Source organism: Scyliorhinus canicula, chromosome 2, assembly GCF_902713615.1.
Source record: "Scyliorhinus canicula chromosome 2, sScyCan1.1, whole genome shotgun sequence".
Taxonomy (NCBI): Eukaryota; Metazoa; Chordata; class Chondrichthyes; order Carcharhiniformes; family Scyliorhinidae; genus Scyliorhinus; species Scyliorhinus canicula.
In genome coordinates, this window is record NC_052147.1 from 197,965,351 (window position 1) to 197,985,191 (window position 19,841).

The 19,841-nt window shown below is 42.5% G+C and overlaps 1 protein-coding gene across 1 annotated transcript in view; it reads right to left on the minus strand.

The window, feature by feature from the left end:
* agps (alkylglycerone phosphate synthase) overlaps positions 1-19,841 on the minus strand; it is a 213,311-nt gene that overhangs the window by 113,252 nt on the left and 80,218 nt on the right. Inside the window, exons 3-6 of the mRNA XM_038789318.1 lie at positions 9,117-9,207; positions 8,646-8,766; positions 8,486-8,560; positions 7,828-7,899 (exon numbers count right to left, since the gene is read on the minus strand). Of these exons, the coding sequence (XP_038645246.1) occupies positions 7,828-7,899; positions 8,486-8,560; positions 8,646-8,766; positions 9,117-9,207 (359 nt within the window). The remainder of the gene's footprint in view (positions 1-7,827; positions 7,900-8,485; positions 8,561-8,645; positions 8,767-9,116; positions 9,208-19,841) is intronic.

Below are 19,841 nucleotides of genomic sequence, written 5' to 3' on the forward strand. Positions count from 1 at the left end.
TAACCTGCTTTACTTGTCCACAAATCCACTGATAGAAGAGATGACCAAATAGCCCTCAAGAAAAATGTATAATTTTCGCAGTGACATCTTGCTCTTTCAAATGGTGTAGTGCTGAGTCACAGGCCTTCCAACCCAAAACCAAATGCCCAATTAGCACTTGGGGATATCAGCAGAATTGTGCACCATTACCATCTGTCACCGCAAATTTGACATCCTTCACTCCTCCAGATCTATTAAACCAAGATATGAACTTTGGCTTAATGAGCAAGTTCACAAAGGTATCACGAGCAGAAGCACGCATACCTCAAAAAAAAGATGCCAATCTAATGAAGCAACATGGGGTTAGCTGCATATACAAAGGCAGATGCACAGAGCCAAATGGACTCAAAACCAAATGGATCAACACAAAGAGCTGTAGTCTTACCAACTCTGGATGAAAATGGCAGTGCTCTATCAGCTAACTTAGAAGAGAAGGAAGCTCAATGAACATATCATTTTCAACCACTGTAAAGTTTTGCACGAGTGCAAGAAGCAGGATTTTTGTTTACAAGCACCTTGGGGTTTGCACCCCACTTGGAGTACTGAGAGCAGATCTGGGCATCTAACCTCAGGGAGAATATTTTGGCCTTGGAGGGAGTGCAATTTAGGTTTACAGGAATGATACCCGGACTTCAGGGGTTAAGTTATGAGGAGAGATTATTCAAGTTAGGCTGGTTTACTCTAGAATTTAGATGGTTACGGGGTGATCTGATCAGAGTCTTCAAAATATTAACAGGAAAAGACAGAATAGATCAAAGTAAACTGTTTCCACTGGTTGGAGATTCTAAAACTAGGGGACATGGTTTAAAAGATTTAGGGCCAGACCGTTCAGGATCGAAGTTAGGAAGCACTTCTACACACAAAGGGCGGTGGAGGTTTGGAATTCTGTTCCACAAACGGCAATTGATGCTAGATCAATAGTTAATTTCAAATCAAAAACAGTTACATTTTTGTTCAGGTATTAGGGATATGGGCCAAAGGCAGGTATATGGAGATCAGCGATGATCTCACTGAATGTTGGAGCAGGTTCAAGGGGCTGAATGGCCTACTCCTGTTCCCAAAAGTCAAATGATGTTCATGCTCACCTCTTCCAAAGTCTCCTAACCTTGGATGCTAGTATCCAGCTAATATAATTTGCTCTACGTAACAGTAAGAAGTTGAGTACATTCAGTTGGGCACAGTTATAGGTTATGGTAATATTCTGACTGTAGTGCATATTAGAACTTGCCTGCCAAAGTTTACAGTGCAGTTATGACTTTGGCAACTGTGCAGCAATTACTATAGCCCTACCAATATTACAATCCTGGCAATATGCACCCCGTCACATTGAAATATTTCTTACATTATTACATTTCAAAAGTGCTTTTAAGCTGTAAAGCTAATTTGGGGAGATATGGAGGCTGTGAAAGATGCTATATAAATGCTGTGAATTTGAGCGGCACAGTGGCTAGCACTACTGCCCTAAGGCACTGAGGATCCGGGGTCGATCCCAGTCACGGGTCACTGTCTGTGTGGAGTTTGCACATTCTCCACGTCTCTGTGTGGGTTTCACCCCCACAACCCAAAGATGTGCAGGTTAAGTGCATTGGCCACACTAAATTGCCCCTTAAATGAAAAAAAATAATAACTGGGTACTCTAAATTTATATTTACAAAAATAAATAATGCTGGGGTTCTTTTCTCTTTTCCGTGGAAAAACGACCAACACTGCCACCTACTCCCCACCACAAGTTTAGATTCCACTGAACTACTTGGTTCCAGTCCTCGTCACAGACTTCATCCAGAAATGGACACAAGATAAATGCCAAAAGAGAGGCAAGAGTAATTGCCCTCGACATTAAGGCAGCACTCAACCAAGTGCGGCCTGAAGAAGCCCTACTGTGATTGGAGACATGCAAGGTGATTATTGTGGTCGTCAGCATTCAATTACCAAAGCTTCAAAACATCTTTGCTGGAATTCCTCAGGGTAGCATCATTCTCCTAACCATCTCCAGCTGCTTCAATGACCTTTTATCTGATACAAGGTCACGGGTGGGACAGATCACTGCCTATTCTATTTCACAGCTTCAGTGAGAACCCCTCAGACAATGATAGAACAGGACATGGGACGACATTCATGCTGGGTTGATGGGTGCCACATATTACTAGACACCCAAGGGCAGGGCAACAGCAAACTCCAAGAATCAACCACATCCTCTGACCTACAAAGACACCAGCATCAGAGTTTCCATATCCATAACTATGGCTACAGAGCAGGCAAGATATATGGCAACAAATGGCTCACTTCCTAATCTTTAAATGCCAGTGTACCACAGTCATTGCTTAAGTTTGCTGATGACACGACCGTAGTGGGTGATATCTCGAACAACGTTGAGTCAGAGATAGGAGGGAGATAGAGAACCTATCAAATCAAGGTAGCATGGAATGCCCCTGACTAAGATGGGTGCAGTTGCAACACTTGAGCAGATTGACACCATCCAAAATAAAGCAATTTGCTTGATTAACCAACTGTTACTGAACTCCATATCCAGCTCATTCATCAGACGTGCACAGTGATTTCAGTACAGAGTCTACTGCAGGCTTGTCCAACCTCCAGCCTGCAGACAGGATGCAGCCCGCAAAGCCCCATAATCTTGCCCCAGGTATAGTTTTCAAAATGCCAATAAGTGCAGTAAAGGATCCTTAAAGAAACTGCTGCTCCAATCACAGGCTTTTTCATTCCAATGTTTGCTGCTAATAGGATCAACAAACATTGAAGACAAGCAGTCGGAGACTGGCTGGTCCAGCTGAGCTCTCTCCGGGCTGGGCCAGCTAAGGGGAGACAGGCTGCGGACCGGGCCAGCTAAGATAAGACTGGCTGTGGGCCGGGCCAGCTAAGAGGAGACTATCTACGGGCCGGGCCAGCTTAGGGGAGACTGGCTGCGGGCTGGGCCAGCTTAGGGGAGACTGGCTACGGGCCCGGCGAGGCAGAATACAATGATGCGGCCCAGAGGCATGATTAAAAGAGCACAAAACACACGTGTTTGGCTCACTCCTCATCTCAGGGTTCCATTCCCTCTCACCCCCACACATGACACTCTTACTCACTCTCACAGTGGGTAAGAGTGGGCGAGTGAGCACCAGAGATTGGGAATGGGGTAGACAAGTAAAACCTGGTGCGTAGTTATTTAAGGCCAATATTAGTGATCCAAACTTGCAGTTTTTCTAGCCGCGAGGAGAGGAAATATGATACTTTATTGCAGAGCCTAATACCAGACTAGGGTCTGGTATACCTGAAAAGGGTATCAAGTTTTTCCTTCTGAATTGTGAAGCCATGAATTTAACAAATTATTCAGTTTTGGGGAGGTCATGCATTTACACTGTTGGTTTCCTGAAGCGCCAAGCTCACACAGAGAAGTTTTATAATTAAATGCTTACCAATAACCTAAGTGCCAATATACAGCAGATAAAAACATTTAACACAAAATGGAAAGCCACAGGGGACTCACCAAGAATGACTGCCAGGAAGATCCGTTTTAGTAGTCTCTCTAAGTGGCTGCTGGTTTTAACGAGTACTGGCTGTTTTACATTTGGCTTGCAGCCAGTTGCATGAATCCCTTGCTTCAGAAACCTAACAACAATGCATTATAAAAAGTACCGTAGGATTTCCAACTGTCAGAATAGTCAGGGTCAGGATCTTTAAAATATCAATATTACTGCATAAGTGTATGGATTCAACGAGCCACTGCTGACACTACTCGATGAAGATTGGCATATACCTTCAATTCCTACTTTGATGTATGCTCACATCTGCCTAAATGTTTCTTTTGATCATTCTTTTCCAAGCTTGTTCCTCCATTTCTCCCCCAGTCAATTTTCTTCTCAATGAGTTTTGTTTTTGCCCCTAATTTTCTTCTGCCAACACAACTTTGTACTTTATCTTTTCCTTTCATTTCCCTGTAAATAGTGCTAGTCACATTGTGACTACAAAACACAGACATGCATGAAGCCAGCATTAACAGCATAAAGCTGCCAGCCACTTTGTACAAGAAAATACATTAACCCAAGTCACATGGCACAAAACAAACATGTCAATTAGCTGAAAGTTATCAAAAATAATTTGTGATGCTGCCAACATTACATACTGATGCTTGTGCTGCTCGAGTTAAGTAGCCATTGCCACTTATTTCCCTTAACACAAGTCATGATACCCTTCCTGAATTTGCTTCAAGTCAAATTGCACAGCTCAACTACAATACATTTTCTAAAATTAGGAAAAAGTAAAAGCCACCAAGGGATTTGAAAAATATTAACTTCTTTTAACTTGGGAATAGAAAACAAAGATTAAACAGAATTATCGGCTTTATTTAGAAAGCAGGTGGTCATAAGCAGCCCTTTAAAAATTATAAATTGAATGTACTTTTTGCAGCAGTATGTTGCAGCATGAAAACAAGGCCAATGTTAGAACCATATAAAATGCACTCTGACAAATTAGAAACACCTTTCCTGCAGATCTCCTGAAATGCAAGATGGAAACCCATGAGCAACCATGAAGACTGCAACTGAAGTTACATCATGGGCAGCGCGGTGACGCAGTGGTTAGCACTCCTGCCCACGGCGCTGAGGACCCGGGTTTGATCCCAGCCCCAGGTCACTGGCCGTGTAGCATTAGCACATTCTCCCCGTGTCTGCGTGGGTTTCACCCCCACAACCCAAAGATGTGCAGGTTAGGTGGATCGCCACACTAAATTTTCCCTTAACTAGAAAAACTAATTGGGTACTCAATTTTTTTTTTCAATAAGTTACATCATTAGTTGAAGTATCAACTCCAACCTGAGTGAGGTGGCAGGGAACTTCAATTCATCTGTCAACCAGTTGTATTTGTGTGCACAATTACAAAAACAACTTATATTGAAGGAATGCCTTATCATAATGAGCTTTCCAGCTGCTTCTCAAAAGGGCCCTCCTGCTCCCCAGATAATGTGAATGCTAACTGTTTACAAAGACAGGAAGCAATACTACTACAGTGTCATTCTTTTGCCTCTTATAGATACAATGTCTCAAAATCTACCCAGGACCCAGTCTGTGCTGTATTTCAGATCTTGCTGGTTTTCTGGTTGAGCAGTTTCGGGACTTTTTTTTTTAGTAAGGGCGAAGGGTGATTTTGAAAGAATGAAAGACAATGCTGCAAGATAAGGTACAAAAATCTTTGAAGCTGCTTCGGATCATTGTTACTTTGCCAGAATTGAGGCAGAAGCTCAGTAGAGATCCTCCCACATTTCTATGAAGTGTTGGTGGTGGAGTAGTAGCAGGTCCAAGAAATTTCTCAACCATAACAAAGAAAGATAAGAACATAAGAACTAGGAGTAGGCCATCTGGCCCCTCGAGCCTGCTCCGCCATTCAATGAGATCATGGCTGATCTTTTGTGGACTCAGCTCCACTTTCCGGCCCGAACACCATAACCCTTAATCCCTTTATTCTTCAAAAAACTATCTATCTTTACCTTAAAAACATGTAATGAAGGAGCCTCAACTGCTTCACTGGGCAAGGAATTCCATAGATTCACAACCCTCTGGGTGAAGAAGTTCCTCCTAAACTCAGTCCTAAATCTACTTCCCCTTATTTTGAGGCTATGTCCCCTAGTTCTGCTTTCACCCGCCAGTGGAAACAACCTGCCCGCATCTATCCTATCTATTCCCTTCATAATTTTAAATGTTTCTATAAGATCCCCCCTCACCCTTCTAAATTCCAACGAGTACAGTCCCAGTCTACTCAACCTCTCCTCATAATCCAACCCCTTCAGCTCTGGGATTAACCTAGTGAATCTCCTCTGCACACCCTCCAGTGCTAGTACGTCCTTTCTCAAGGAAGGAGACCAAACTGAACACAATACTCCAGGTGTGGCCTCACTAACACCTTATACAATTGCAACATAACCTCCCTAGTCTTAAACCCCATCCCTCTAGCAATGAAGGACAAAATTCCATTTGCCTTCTTAATCACCTGTTGCACCTGTAAACCAACCTTCTGTGACTCATGCACTAGCACCCAAGTCTCTCTGCACAGCGGCATGCTTTAATATTTTATTGTTTAAATAATAATCCCGTTTGCTGTTATTCCTACCAAAATGGATAACCTCACATTTGTCAACATTGTATTCCATCTGCCAGACCCTAGCCCATTCACTTAACCTATCCAAATCCCTCTGCAGACTTCCAGTATCCTCTGCACTTTTCGCTTTACCACTCATCTTAGTGTCATCTGCAAACTTGGACACATTGCCCTTGGTCCCCAACTCCAAATCATCTATGTAAATTGTGAACAATTGTGGGCCCAACACGGATCCCTGAGGGACACCACTAGCTACTGATTGCCAACCAGAGAAACACCCATTAATCCCCACTCTTTGCTTTCTATTAATTAACCAATCCTCTATCCATGCTACTACTTTACCCTTAATGCCATGCATCTTTATCTTATGCAGCAACCTTTTGTGTGGCACCTTGTCAAAGGCTTTCTGGAAATCCAGATATACCACATCCATTGGCTCCCCGTTATCTACTGCACTGGTAATGTCCTCAAAAAATTCCACTAAATTAGTTAGGCATGACCTGCCCTTTATGAACCCATGCTGCGTCTGCCCAATGGGACAATTTCTATCCAGATGCCTCGCTATTTCTTCCTTGATGATAGATTCCAGCATCTTCCCTACTACCGAAGTTAAGCTCACTGGCCTATAATTTCCTGCTTTCTGCCTACCTCCTTTTTTTAAACAGTGGTGTCACGTTTGCTAATTTCCAATCCACCGGGACCACCCCAGAGTCTAGTGAATTTCGGTAAATTATCACTAGTGCATCTGCAATTTCCCTAGCCATCTCTTTTAGCACTCTGGGATGCATTCCATCAGGGCCAGGAGACTTGTCTACCTTTAGCCCCATTAGCTTGCCCATCACTCCCTCCTTAGTGATAACAATCCTCTCAAGGTCCTCACCTGTCATAGCCTCATTTCTATCAGTCGCTGGCATGTTATTTTTGTCTTCCACTGTGAAGACCGACCCAAAAAACCTGTTCAGTTCCTCAGCCATTTCTTCATTTCCCATTATTAAAACTCCCTTCTCATCCTCTAAAGAACCAATATTTACCTTAGCCACTCTTTTTTGTTTTATATATTTGTAAAAACTTTTACTGTCTGTTTTTATATTCTGAGCAAGTTTACTCTCATACTCTATCTTACTCTTCTTTATAGCTTTTTTAGTAGCTTTCTGTTGCCCCCTAAAGATTTCCCAGTCCTCTAATCTCCCAGCAATCTTTGCCACTTTATATGCTTTTTCCTTCAATTTGATACTCTCCCTTATTTCCTTAGATATCCACGGTCGATTTTCCCTCTTTCTACCGTCCTTCCTTTTTGTTGGTATAAACCTTTGCTGAGCACTGTGAAAGATGTCGGTGATGAGGGAAAGTCTGGTATGGCAATTTATAAAAATGTCCTGTTTTCCAATAGCCGGATTTGAGAGACAATATCTGTACTGATAATTGGTATTGTAAAAACAAAATCCCAAGTTAGATATTTGGAAAACACACCCTAGTACAAAATTTCTTCAGTGGTTGTTTAACTGCATATTAAAAACCTGAATGAATCGACTTCCTTGAACAAAATTCTAAGAAACCAATTTTTCTTCAATAAGTGAACTTTTTCAAGTTGACTCGGATTGAAGCTCAGTTAATTAAAGTAATTAAGTAAAGTCGAGCAAACTGAAATTTAGTTTTATAATTGAACATTAATTCAAATGTACAATTAAAACTACTTACCACCAAATGGAATGATGCAAACATTGTGCTTAGAAGCGAGCTGTACTATCTTGACCACATCAGAATGACAGCCTGGAATACAAAATAACTTTGATTATAAAAACATGTACTGTACATGGAAGAAGATACAACACTGATGGCTACAATTAACTCATAGAATCACTACAGTGCAAAAGGAGGCCATTCGGCCCATCAAGCCTGCACCGACCCTCTGAAATGGTACCCTACCTTGGGTCATGCCCCCACCCAGTAGCCCCACCTAACTTAACCTTTTGGGCAATAAGGGGCAATGGATCATGGCCAATCCACCTAACCTGCACATCTTTAGGCGGTGGAGGAAATCAGAGGCACCCGGAGGAAACCCATGCAGGCACAGGAAAAAAGTGCAAACGCCACACAGTCGAAGCTAGAATTGAATCCGGGTCCCTGGAGCTGTGAGGCAGCAGTGCTAACCACTGTGCCACCGTGCTGCCCATTCAGACAACTTAGAATGTGGCAGGAGCAAAAATACGCTGTAATCTGAGCATGGCTGCCCTTTACATACATATCTTACCTATTTTAACATTTAGAGAATTCTACGTTCACTATATATATATTTAGCTAAGTATAAGTCAGTGTGATTTTTTTATTGCCAACACTTCAAAACTACTACACTTACTTGGCCAAATTACTACATCCGGAACTCTTTGAACTTTGCCTTCACGTAGAGCAAAAATCTCATGTAAGCAATGGCCTGCATTTAAAACAAAGTAGCATGGTTGATCACAAAATAGTTAGAATATTTAATATCTACATAAAAGAAAAATCAGATTTCTTACCGTGTGACCTTATTAGCCTATCCTCTGGATCTTGTGAAAACGGGATGCCCAAGTTCTCTAGTTCCTTCAGACATTCTTCATTTAGAATGGATAATGGAAGATCTTGCAAATTTGGTGTGGTCTTCAAAATGAAAAGTGTAATTAGTTTTCTATAAATTATTGTTCAACTGCAAAAGAGCATTCGCTCAAGTTGGCATTCTTGCCAAAACCAAGCACATCTTAGAGCAAGAATGCAATTTTTTTTTAAATTGGCAGGCCAAACATTTCCTAATTTTTCAAAATTTCTCACTTAAATAGTTTAAAAGGTGCATGAATCAGATCATTTTTCCTGGAATATTTTTTTTTAATAACTAGAACCAGAGTTGGGCATTTCTTTTGCTTTTTCAATAAATCATGCAGAATCTGTTGCTTATAATATATGAGCAAGATATCAAAGGAATGTCAAAGAACTATTGTGCATAACTTTCTTACCCTTGGCGTCGTTCTGTGCTCCAAACTTGCGCCAAAGGATTTTTCCATCCACTCCTTCAAAGCTGGCAGTACCATGCCACTAAGTCGATATCTGAGCAAGAAACTTTCACATATCAGTTACCATGAACATAGTGCCATATTTTTTACAGGTCACTACTTTTTCACAAGCCTTCATGTTCTGCAAAAGAATCCCGATTCTGAGAGAGTAAAGAAACTTATGAGTGAACGATTAATGGTTAATGCAACAATGTAATTGGATCACCCACGCGCACAGGAAAAGAGGGAGGTAGTGTTGTTTACAAGTTTATGATTTTGAGTGAATGTCAAGCTAGATATAGCCCTACAAAATGTTTTAAAAATCAAATGCTCAACATATTAATGAAGGTGAAAGTCACCATAGTCCCAGAGGACCATAGGCTGCTCAACCGTTTGAGAGCTGACTGGTGGTGATTTAACCAAAGAGTCACGTCACCTCAGGGGAGGGGCACGGTTGAGAAGCTAAATTGAACCAGCACTGTTAGCATTGCTCTGCAACACAAACTAGCTATCAAGCCGATTGAGTTGCCTGACCTGCCTACACATACTTGTTCTCGGAAGAGAATTAATTATACTAGTCTGGCCAATGGGATCAAATCTGGCTTACAGATATGGGATAACTCCCCCTGTCCTTGGCAGGCAGGGTCCAGACTATTAAGATGAATGCTCCTGCGATTTACATTTCTTTTTCAGTGTCTCCCAAAGTCCTTCTTTATCAGAATTAACAAATTAGTGTCCTCTTTCATTTCAGCGTGTAAGAACCCAAGGATCAGTAGGGCATTCCTCCAGAGATATTTCAGCGTGTAAGAACCCAAGGATCAGTAGGGCGTTCCTCCAGAGAGGTAGACAGTCGGGAGTCATCTGCCTTCCTGTTTTTGCTTCCAAAGTGAATAACCTCACACTTATCCAAATTATACTGCATCTATCCAAATTATACTGCATCTGCCACTGATTTGCCCACTCACCCAACCTGTCCAGATCATTCTATAGGATCACTGGATCCTCATCACAGTTCACCCTCCCACCCAACTTGGTATCATCTGCAAACTGTGAGATGTTACATTTTGTTCCCTCATCCAAATCATTAATATATATTGTGATTAGCTGGGGTCCCAGCACTGATCCCTGCGGCACCCCACTAGTTACTGCCTGCCAATTTGAAACGGATCCATTAATTCCTACTCTTTGCTTCCTCTCTGACAACCAGTTTTCTATCCACCTCAATTCACCTAAATACCCTTCCCCCAATCCCATTTTGCACAATAATTTCTGATGCGGGACTTTGTCAAACGCCTTCTCGAAGTCCAAATATACCACATCGACTGGCTCCCCCTTGTCAACTGTACTGGTTACATCTTCAAAGAATTCCAACAGATTTGTCAAGCATGATTTCCCCTTCATGAATCCAGGAGGAGGGGAAGCAGATGTTATTACAAGCTATGTGCCTGTAAGGGGGCGTAACACCATAGACGAGTTCTGCTTGGGTGGAGATCTTCCGCTCCGCCCAGTGCCTCGGAATGGCTGAGTGACCTCATGTCATTCTTGCAGTTGGAGAAGGTCAAGAACACCATTAGGGTGCACCACGGTAGAAGTGTTCTATCCAAGATGGCAACCATTCATTTCCTTTTTTAAAGCGTTAGTCACTGTCAGCTGTTAAGTAAAAAGTCTCAACATCAGGTCGAAGTCCAACAGGTTTATTTGAAAGCATTCGGAGCGCTGCTCCTTCATTAGGTGCAGTGCCGGTATCTCCACATCACAGTTGTTAACGGGTTTGGTTCAATGTTGGGGGGGTTTTTGATTGAATGTGTTACTTTTGCATTCTAACTTGTATCAACTGTTTCATATTTCTGTGTTTATAATGAAAATTCTTTAATAAAAATATATATTTTTTTAAACTCTCCAGTTTCAAAAAATATTCTAAATCATATTAATGCAAATTCGAAATCAATTCCAAGAAAAATAAATGTATACCACAGGAATTTTTGCCATATTCATGTTTATAGGATTTAAATTTTAAATGTCAGGTTAGGAAAAAGGGAAAAATGCAGTAATTAATCAATTGAGAAATGATACTTCCTCCCCTGTTCCTTTTCAAACTGTTGAAGGACTGGGTTGATTAGCTATTTACTATGATGTAAATTGAGCATTGTTGCTGTATTTCTTGTAATAACTTCAAATGGAAAATTATTTTGGAGGAACAGTTTGAATAAAATCACTTGCTTGGACTAATAAAGGATAATTTCCGTTTGTTCCAAGATTTGTAAACTATGAACATCAATAACAATCTCGGAACACAGTGAGAAAACTTTACAGAATTAACATTCATCTACAACCTGTTTCAGATATGTAGATTTAAGAAATAGAAAAGGAAATCTTAAATACCATGTTATCGCCTCGTCATCCACAGTCACAAAAGATGTGATGTCGAGATGCCGGCGTTGGACTGGGGTGAGCACAGTAAGAAGTCTTACAACACCAGGTTAAAGTCCAACATGTTTGTTTCAAACACTAGCTTTCGGAGCACTGCTCCTTCCTCAGGTGAATGAAGAGGTTTGTTCCAGAAACATATATACAGACAAATTCAAAGATGCCAGACAATGCTTGGAAAGCGAGCATTTGCAGGTAATTGAATTTTTACAGATCCAAAGATAGGGGTAACCCCAGGTTAAAGAGATGTGAATTGCCTCAAGTCAGGACAATTGGTAGGATTTTGCAAGCCCAGGCCAGATGGTGGGGGATGAATGTAATGCGACATGAATCCCAGGTCCCAGTCGAGGCCATACTCATGTGTGCGGAACTTGGTTACAAGTTTCTGCTCGGCGATTTGGCGTTGTCGCGCGTCCTGAAGACCGCCTTGGAGAACGCACACCCGGAGATCAGAGGCTGAATGCCCTTGACTGCTGAAGTGTTCCCTGACTGGAAGGGAACATTCCTGCCTGGTGATTGTCGTGCGATGTCCAGTCATTCGTTGTCGCAGCGTCTGCATGGTCTCGCCAATTTACCACGCTTCGGGAAATCCTTTCCTGCAGCGTACGAGGTAGACAACGTTGACCGAGTCGCACGAGTATGTACCGCATACCTGGTGGGTGGTGTTCTCACGTGTAATGGCGGTATCAGTGTCATGTTTCTGGAACAAACCTCTTCATTCACCTGAGGAAAGAGCAGTGCTCCGAAAGCTAGTGTTTGAAACAAACATGTTGGACTTTAACCTGGTGTTGTAAGACTTCTTACAAAAGATGTTAATTTTTCCCCAGTTTGCTAAATAAAAGTGTATGATATAGGGTATTAAAGGTAATAATTGACTTGTTCCATCATGAAGAGTGACTTTAAACTGTGCTTTGGTCCATGCTCCTGTCATTGTGGGAGTGGTGTCAAAATTACCTATTAATGATGATGGCCTGACAGTAGATCTAGATAGAATCTAGCAGGAGACCACAGAGTACTTACAGGCATTTTCACAAAATCCACTGACGTTATTAAAGATAAGGATGTATCTGCAAGATCAATGGACTTGGAAAAACATATGCCTGTCTCTCAATCTTTGAAAATAACAATTGTTTGACTTAGCAGGTGTACAAAAAATCAAAACTTTGATGATCAAAATGCCACCAAAACCTCAGGTTGAAAATAATAACCTGATGTGAGCCCGGGAACAGCTGCGTTTTTGTGAGCTCTGGCCCTGTTCGCCTTTTATTCCTTTATTCTATCCTAATACACATTAGTGCAAGACAGATATCCCCAAAAAAGACTATTATGTCCCTGGATAATCCTGATTGGAGTTTTGCAATGAGGAGCAAAGTTAGATTGTAGAGAATCCTTGCTTGACTATGGGAGATGGCTGGGGTGGGGCCCAGCTTGCAGTAGCATTGTTGCTGGTAGCGGGCCTTTGCCCCAGGGGTGGTGTGTGCATCAAAATGGTGGTGCCATTAAGAATGTAGGTTTTGGGATGGGCTCGAGGTCCTGGGGGTACTAATTTCTGTGTCGCAATGTGCTGGGCTAGGCCAGTTTCAGTGCTGTGAATCGTATCTTGTTGTGCCATGGTGCAAAAACCTTTTCCTGAACAATTGCTGCGTGTGAAGGTGTGCACCATTTTACCATGTTCTCATGGTCTCATCCTGCTTCTCCCTTGTTCTTTGGTTGGGCTTATCGAAGCATCAAGTTATGCCTAATGATTGTTTTGGGTTAGTTATACTGCTGTTCTCCTGTCCCCCTCTGTATTCATGATTGCTGGGCACTTTCTTTGCTTGCTGTGCTGTACCATTATTGTGGTTTTGTTGTGCTGCCAAACCTTAATAAACATGCTAGATAACTGGAAACAAATTGAAATTGTCTGAATTAAACTTGCTGACAACCCAAGCCACAGGTGTACAAAGCAGAATACAGCAGTGACACTCCATGGAGAAACAAATAAAGGCAGTGCTTTGAAACAAAATTACTTGGCTGTAATTAACGCTGATACTGTGGAACTGCAAGGAAGAATTCATGTTTTGGACCATAAACTTTAAATGACAAAGTGCTTGCTCGTGAGTGAAGAATTGAGCAACGTTCGTGCTGATTGGGAGGAAAAAATTTTAAATAATCCATGAACTGGCTAAAAAAGAATATCAGGATTTCACCGTGTCAATAAGGCAAATTCTTAGAACAGTGAAAGAGAACCATAATCCGGTATTTAAACAGAAAGAGAGCAATTCAGTTGTTTGACTGGCTGAGACTTCATTTTTCCCTGACTTGGACAATAAAAAACCTACAGCCTTGAAAAAGAACAGAGATCCAGAATTATACCCTGAGCAAAGTGGTTTACAAACTTCTAAATTATTACCCTGTAACAATGTCATATCTAATTCTAAAGAAGAACAAAAGGACATAATTAAGCCACAAGAAAAAGGGAGCTGTGACACAGGATTGGATCTTGATTTATAGCTCATACCTATTGGAACTCAAATATCACATGAATTGTCAGCAATGATACTAGTTACCCAGACTGAACCCATTGTGCCACCTTTATCCAAGGATACCAGGAAAAGACACAACTCATGCAATGTGAGAGGATGATATTCTGTGATGCAAACGGAGAGTGAAGCCACTAACCGTAAAGCAAATTCTCATTTATGAAAGAACTTGTTAAGTTGAAATCCTGTTACACGAATGGTGATGATGGGTTAATCCAAAAGAGAAGAGATTTGTTTCTGGGCAGCACGGTAGCATTGTGGATAGCACAATTGCTTCACAGCTCCAGGGTCCCAGGTTCCATTCCGGCTTGGGTCACTGTCTGTGCGGAGTCTGCACATCCTCCCCGTGTGTGCGTGGGTTTCCTCCGGGTGCTCCGGTTTCCTCCCACAGTCCAAAGATGTGCAAGTTAGGTGGATTGGACATGATAAATTGCCCTTAGTGTCCAAAATTGCTCTTAGTGTGGGGTGGGGTTACTGGGTTATGGGGATAGGGTGGAGGTGTTGACCTTGGGTAGGATGCTCTTTCCAAAAGCCGGTGCAGACTCGATGGGCCGAATGGCCTCCTTCTGCACTGTAAATTCTATGATAATCTATGATAATTCTATGATACTGTGTGTAGTAGGTTAGCTGTTATAACATTCTACACATTTTTTATGTTATATTTTGTACAACTTTTAAAATTTCATCTCTTTGGTGAAGACATTTCATATTTTGGAAGAGGTGTTACATATGAAGTTTGTAAGATTATGTCTGTGACAATATGGATATTGTAAGGTAAATGAAGGGTTAACAATTTTATGTAAATGCATCTAAACACCGGATGGTGATCAAGAGCAGTCACGTAGATCACGCAATACCCTTGAGTAGGCGATTAGGCTAGATAGAGAGTAGTTGTGTGTTCAGATCTGTAGATAGAATTATAGCATAGTTTATTTAGCAACCTTTGTATCTTAGTAAGACGTTCAAATCTAATTATAAGGCAGTATTAATGAATTAGCTTTGCTAATAGCTTGATGTTCTTTGCTGAACACTGCACATCAACGTCATCCTTATCCAAAAAGCAAAGAACATCACAATGTCCTGGGACTGTCTCTTTAATTTAGGATAGAATGGTGGCCTGAAGATGGTCATGTGACTGGTTTTGAATTTAAGCAGCAGCTTGGGTGGTCTGGTTGTTAAAGATTAATAGGGGGCTGTGGTAGTTTTACTGGGCGGAGGTTACAAGCTATGCACACTTGTAAACAATGACCAGAACAACTGCACAGAGAGAGAGAGAGACCCAGCGAGAGAACATGCGAGAGTCACAGGGAGATACTGAAAGAAACTGATTGGAAGCCAAGAGGAAATTTCAGCCACTGAATATACCTGTAAGCCAAATACATGTACCAAAGCAAATTCTTTTAATCTCACAGTATAGCAACATGGTAAATTATACCACAAAGATATGTATGGAAAAGGAAGGACTAACAGGTGAACTCCTACGTCTCCCTGAGCCCATGATAATGGAGATTCATAGGCTGGAAAACACAGGTTGAGGCCAAAAGGCCCAATGGACTCAATCTACGAGTTTAGAATTTAAACTTCAGTCCCTATCAGGAACAACGAGAGGAATCTAAACCAAAATACTGATTGGAGACTATGCCAAGGTAATTACCCTTGCCACAAAATGGTTAAAGCTAGAAAGAAGGAGACTAGAGAGAGACTGGAGACTGTGCACTCAGGGAAACTGGGTATCCCAAGCGTTTTCATCAAAACATTGGCCGTGTGGCAGAAGGCTGTGAAACATTCAGAGGCCCTGCAGGGAGCGAAATAAACCATCAAGGATAAGGTTGCTCTGGGTAATCTAGCTGGATTTAAAACAGCTGAGGCAAAACCAGTAAAATTAAACGGGGTGGGGGAAAATGAAGTTTTCTTTGTTAGATTTAGCAGGAAGCAGGATCATTCTCAGGCAGCCAATCTGATAGTGAGGGAATTGCCTCACACAGTCAAAGAGCCATATGGCAGAGCAGTAGAAGTATGTGAGCCAGGGTGTCCCAGAGCATATGGGGCCGAATAGGGACCAGCCCATCCCCACAGTAACTAAATTAGGGAAGTCTTTACCCCATGAGAAAGTCTACCCTTGCCACAGCCCAAAAGGCAAATAATGTTGCAGTTAACTCCCAGGCTTCCCAAACAGGTGGACAGCATACTCATTGAGGAACCAGGGGGAAACAAAAAGCTGGCATGGGAGTTGCAAAAGTTGGAGGAGATGCAGCCGAAACCTTTATCGGGAATGAATAGGAGCACTGGAAAATCTCCAGACCTGGTCAGCAAATTTAAAAAGAAAAAAGCCCGCAATACTGCTGGATGAGCAGGAGGTATGGCTGTCTGAAACATTCCTTACACGTTATGGTTACTAGGAAAGTCCACAAACAGATATAATAATAATCATCTTTATTGTCACAAGTAGGCTTACATTAACACTGCAATGAAGTTACTGCAAAAAGCCCCTAGTTGCCACACTCCTGCGCCTGTTTGGGTACACAGAGATAATTCAGAATGTCCAAATTACCTAACAGCACATCTTTCGGGACTTGTGGGAGGAAACAGGAGCACCCGGGGGAAACCCATGCAGACACAGGGAGAACGTGCAGACTCCGCACAGTCACCCAAGCCGGGAATCAAACCTGGGACACTGGTGGTGTGAAGCAACAATGCTAACCACTGAGCTACAGTGCTGCCCTTGCCATATTCGGTTGGTGAGGAAATTACCTTGCTCAGATTTTAAATAAAAGGGGCTGCTCCCCTGCTGGGTACCCAAACCCACATTTCCAAATTTGAAGGCAGACTAAGAAGTAACTGCTCCCCCAGTTGAAGATCTGCAGGGCACAGCAGCTAAAGCTAGCCCAAACCATGAAAGCAAAGGTATCCCCAAACTCATCTAGCAGGGGGAAATGTGTTTGGTTCCGCTAACTCCATCCCTCCCGAAGGAGTGAATGAGAGAATGAATGTTCACCTCCTTGTGGTGATATGCCTGTGAATAGTTTTGTACATGGTTAGTAATGAGGCCTCCAAACCTGTTTGAGGCCAGAAACGAGGAGTAAGCCAGAGGAAAAAAAAATGAAGAACCAAAGGACTGTACTACCCGGGGGGGTGGGGGGGGGGGGGGGGGGGGGAGAGATACCATAGACCGATTCATGGGGCAGCAAAATGCAAGTACAATTAGTCAAATGAAGGACAAAACAAACCTCTCTGTAAAATAAAGCAAACTAACGCGGGCAAGAAAAATGTAATGTATGTAAGCAACAACTGTTCATAAATATGAGAAAAGCCAATAAAAAGATTTTCAAAAAAAAAAGTAATGAGACCTCCAACCAGCCAGTGGTGTCAGACATCGGTCACATGATGTGAGACACTCACCAGTTTGTAGTAAGGCGTATAACAGGACAGTCGCATAGAGAGTAGTTCCAGGAGAGTTTACCAAACTCATAGTAACGTTGCCTGTATAGTATTCAGTATATTACCTTTCCGCATGTTCATCAATAAATCATCGTTCTGGTTAAGCAACTAGATGTTCTGCGCATATCATTTCAACAGCAAGGTCACAGAACACAACATGGGACCAGGAGTGTTGAACAGCAGAAAAGACGAGGCAAAACAGACCGAAGAACGAAAAAGAGAAGATTCTTCCACCAACCTGGTGAGCTATGGCTATTGCCAACTCCACGCAACAAACGACGGTGTGGTTCAAGATGGAAAGTTTAAAGGCATCCCACCAGCTTCAAGTCTTGGGTAACGTTAACAAAAATTGTCGTGTTTTCAAACAGCAGTTTAAACTCTATATTTCAGCCCTTGGCCTGCAGGCACAGCCTGACGAGAGGTGCATTGCGTTGCTGCTCACAGTAGCAGGTCCTCAAGCAATCAAAATCTACAATACTTTCAATTTTGATTGCGAAGAAGAAAGCAAGAGCTACGACGAGGTCATAAACTACTTTGATTGGCATTGCTCCCCGAAAAAATCTGAAACGTTTGTAAGATACATTTTTCGCAAGGGTACCCAGAAACGGTTCTGGGGGAGGTGGGACCAGTACAAACCGGACGGTCTGCACCTGGGCAGGACTGGAACCGATGTCCTGGGGGGGGGGGGGGTTGACGATGGCTGTTCTGCCTTACACTTTCCCCCTTGCTGCCTTTTGTTTCTGTCCCCGCTTTACTTCCCTCCGACATCCTGCATCGGTTCCATCCCCCTGCCACATTGGTTTATACCCTCCACTACAGCACTAGCAAACACACACACAGAGCCCCCCCCCCCCCCCCCCCCCACCCTTTAAGGGTAAAGCAGTAGCATGGCAGAGGACTGGTTAATCAATAGAAAGCAAAGAGTGGAGATTAATGGATGTTTCTCTGGTTGGCGATCAGTAGCTAGTGGTGTCCCTCAGGGATCCGTTTTGGGCCCACAATTGTTCACAATTTATATAGATGATTTGGAGTTGGGGACCAAGTGCAATGTGTCCAAGTTTGCAGACGACACTAAGATGAGTGGTAAAGCGAAAAGTGCAGAGGATACTGGAAGTCTGCAGAGGGATTTGGACAGGTTAAGTGATGGGCTAAATTAAGAAGATGGAATACAAAGTTGACAAATGTGAAGTTATCCATTTTGGTAAGAAGAACAGCAAAAGGGATTATTATTTAAATGATAAAATATTAAAGCATGCTGCTGTGCAGAGAGACATGGGTGTCCTAGTGCATGAGTCGCAAAAAGTTGGTTTACAGATGCAACAGGTGATGAAGAAGGCGAATGGAGTTTTGTCCTTCATTGCTAGAGAGATGGAGTTTAAGACTAGGGAGGTTATGCTGCAACTGTATAAGGTGTTAGTGAGGCCACACCTGGGGTATTGTGTTGAGTTTTGGTCCCCTTACCTGAGAAAGGACATACTGGCGCTGGAGGGTGTGCAGAGGAGGTTAATCCGAGAGCTGAGGGGGTTGGATTACGAGGAGAGGTTGAGTAGAGTGGGACTGTACTCGTTGGAATTTAGAAGGATGAGGGGGCATCTTATAGAAAAATATAAAATTATGAAGGGAATAGATAGGATAGATACGGGAGGTTGTTTCCACTGGCGGCAAAAGCAGAACCACAGAATTCTCTGCCCAGTGAAGCAGTTGAGGCTCTTTCATTAAATGTTTTCAAGATAAAGATAGATAGTTTTTTGAAGACAAAAGGAACGACAGCATTATCAGAGAACCGTCCCACCCAGGCATTGCCTTCTTCCAGACCCTTCCATCAGGCAGAAGGTACAGAAGTCTGAAGACTCGCACATCCAGACATAGGAACAGCTTCTTCCCCACAGCTACAAGACTCCTCAACGACTCCCCCTCGTTCCCTGTAAGAACACTATGCATGACGCCCTATGCTGCTCTTGCTCATGTATTTGCTTTGTTTGGCCCCTTGTTCCACAGTGAAACCAATCACTCTTTTATCGATGTACCATTTGTCAATGTTCTCTGTCGATTATTCTTGTGTCTACTATGTACGTACTGTGAACGTTCCTCGGCTGCAGAAAAATACTTTTCACTGTACTTCGGTACATGTGACAATAAATCAAATCAAATCAATCAATCAAGAAGATGCCAGCGCCATCAGCACTGTGATGCAGTTCAATAAAACGTGTGCTCTCAGTGCGGGTGGCCATTTTAAGCAGCCAACAAGGTCGCTATCTTATGCCAGAAATGTGGCATCGACATGGACCATGGCAATGTCCAG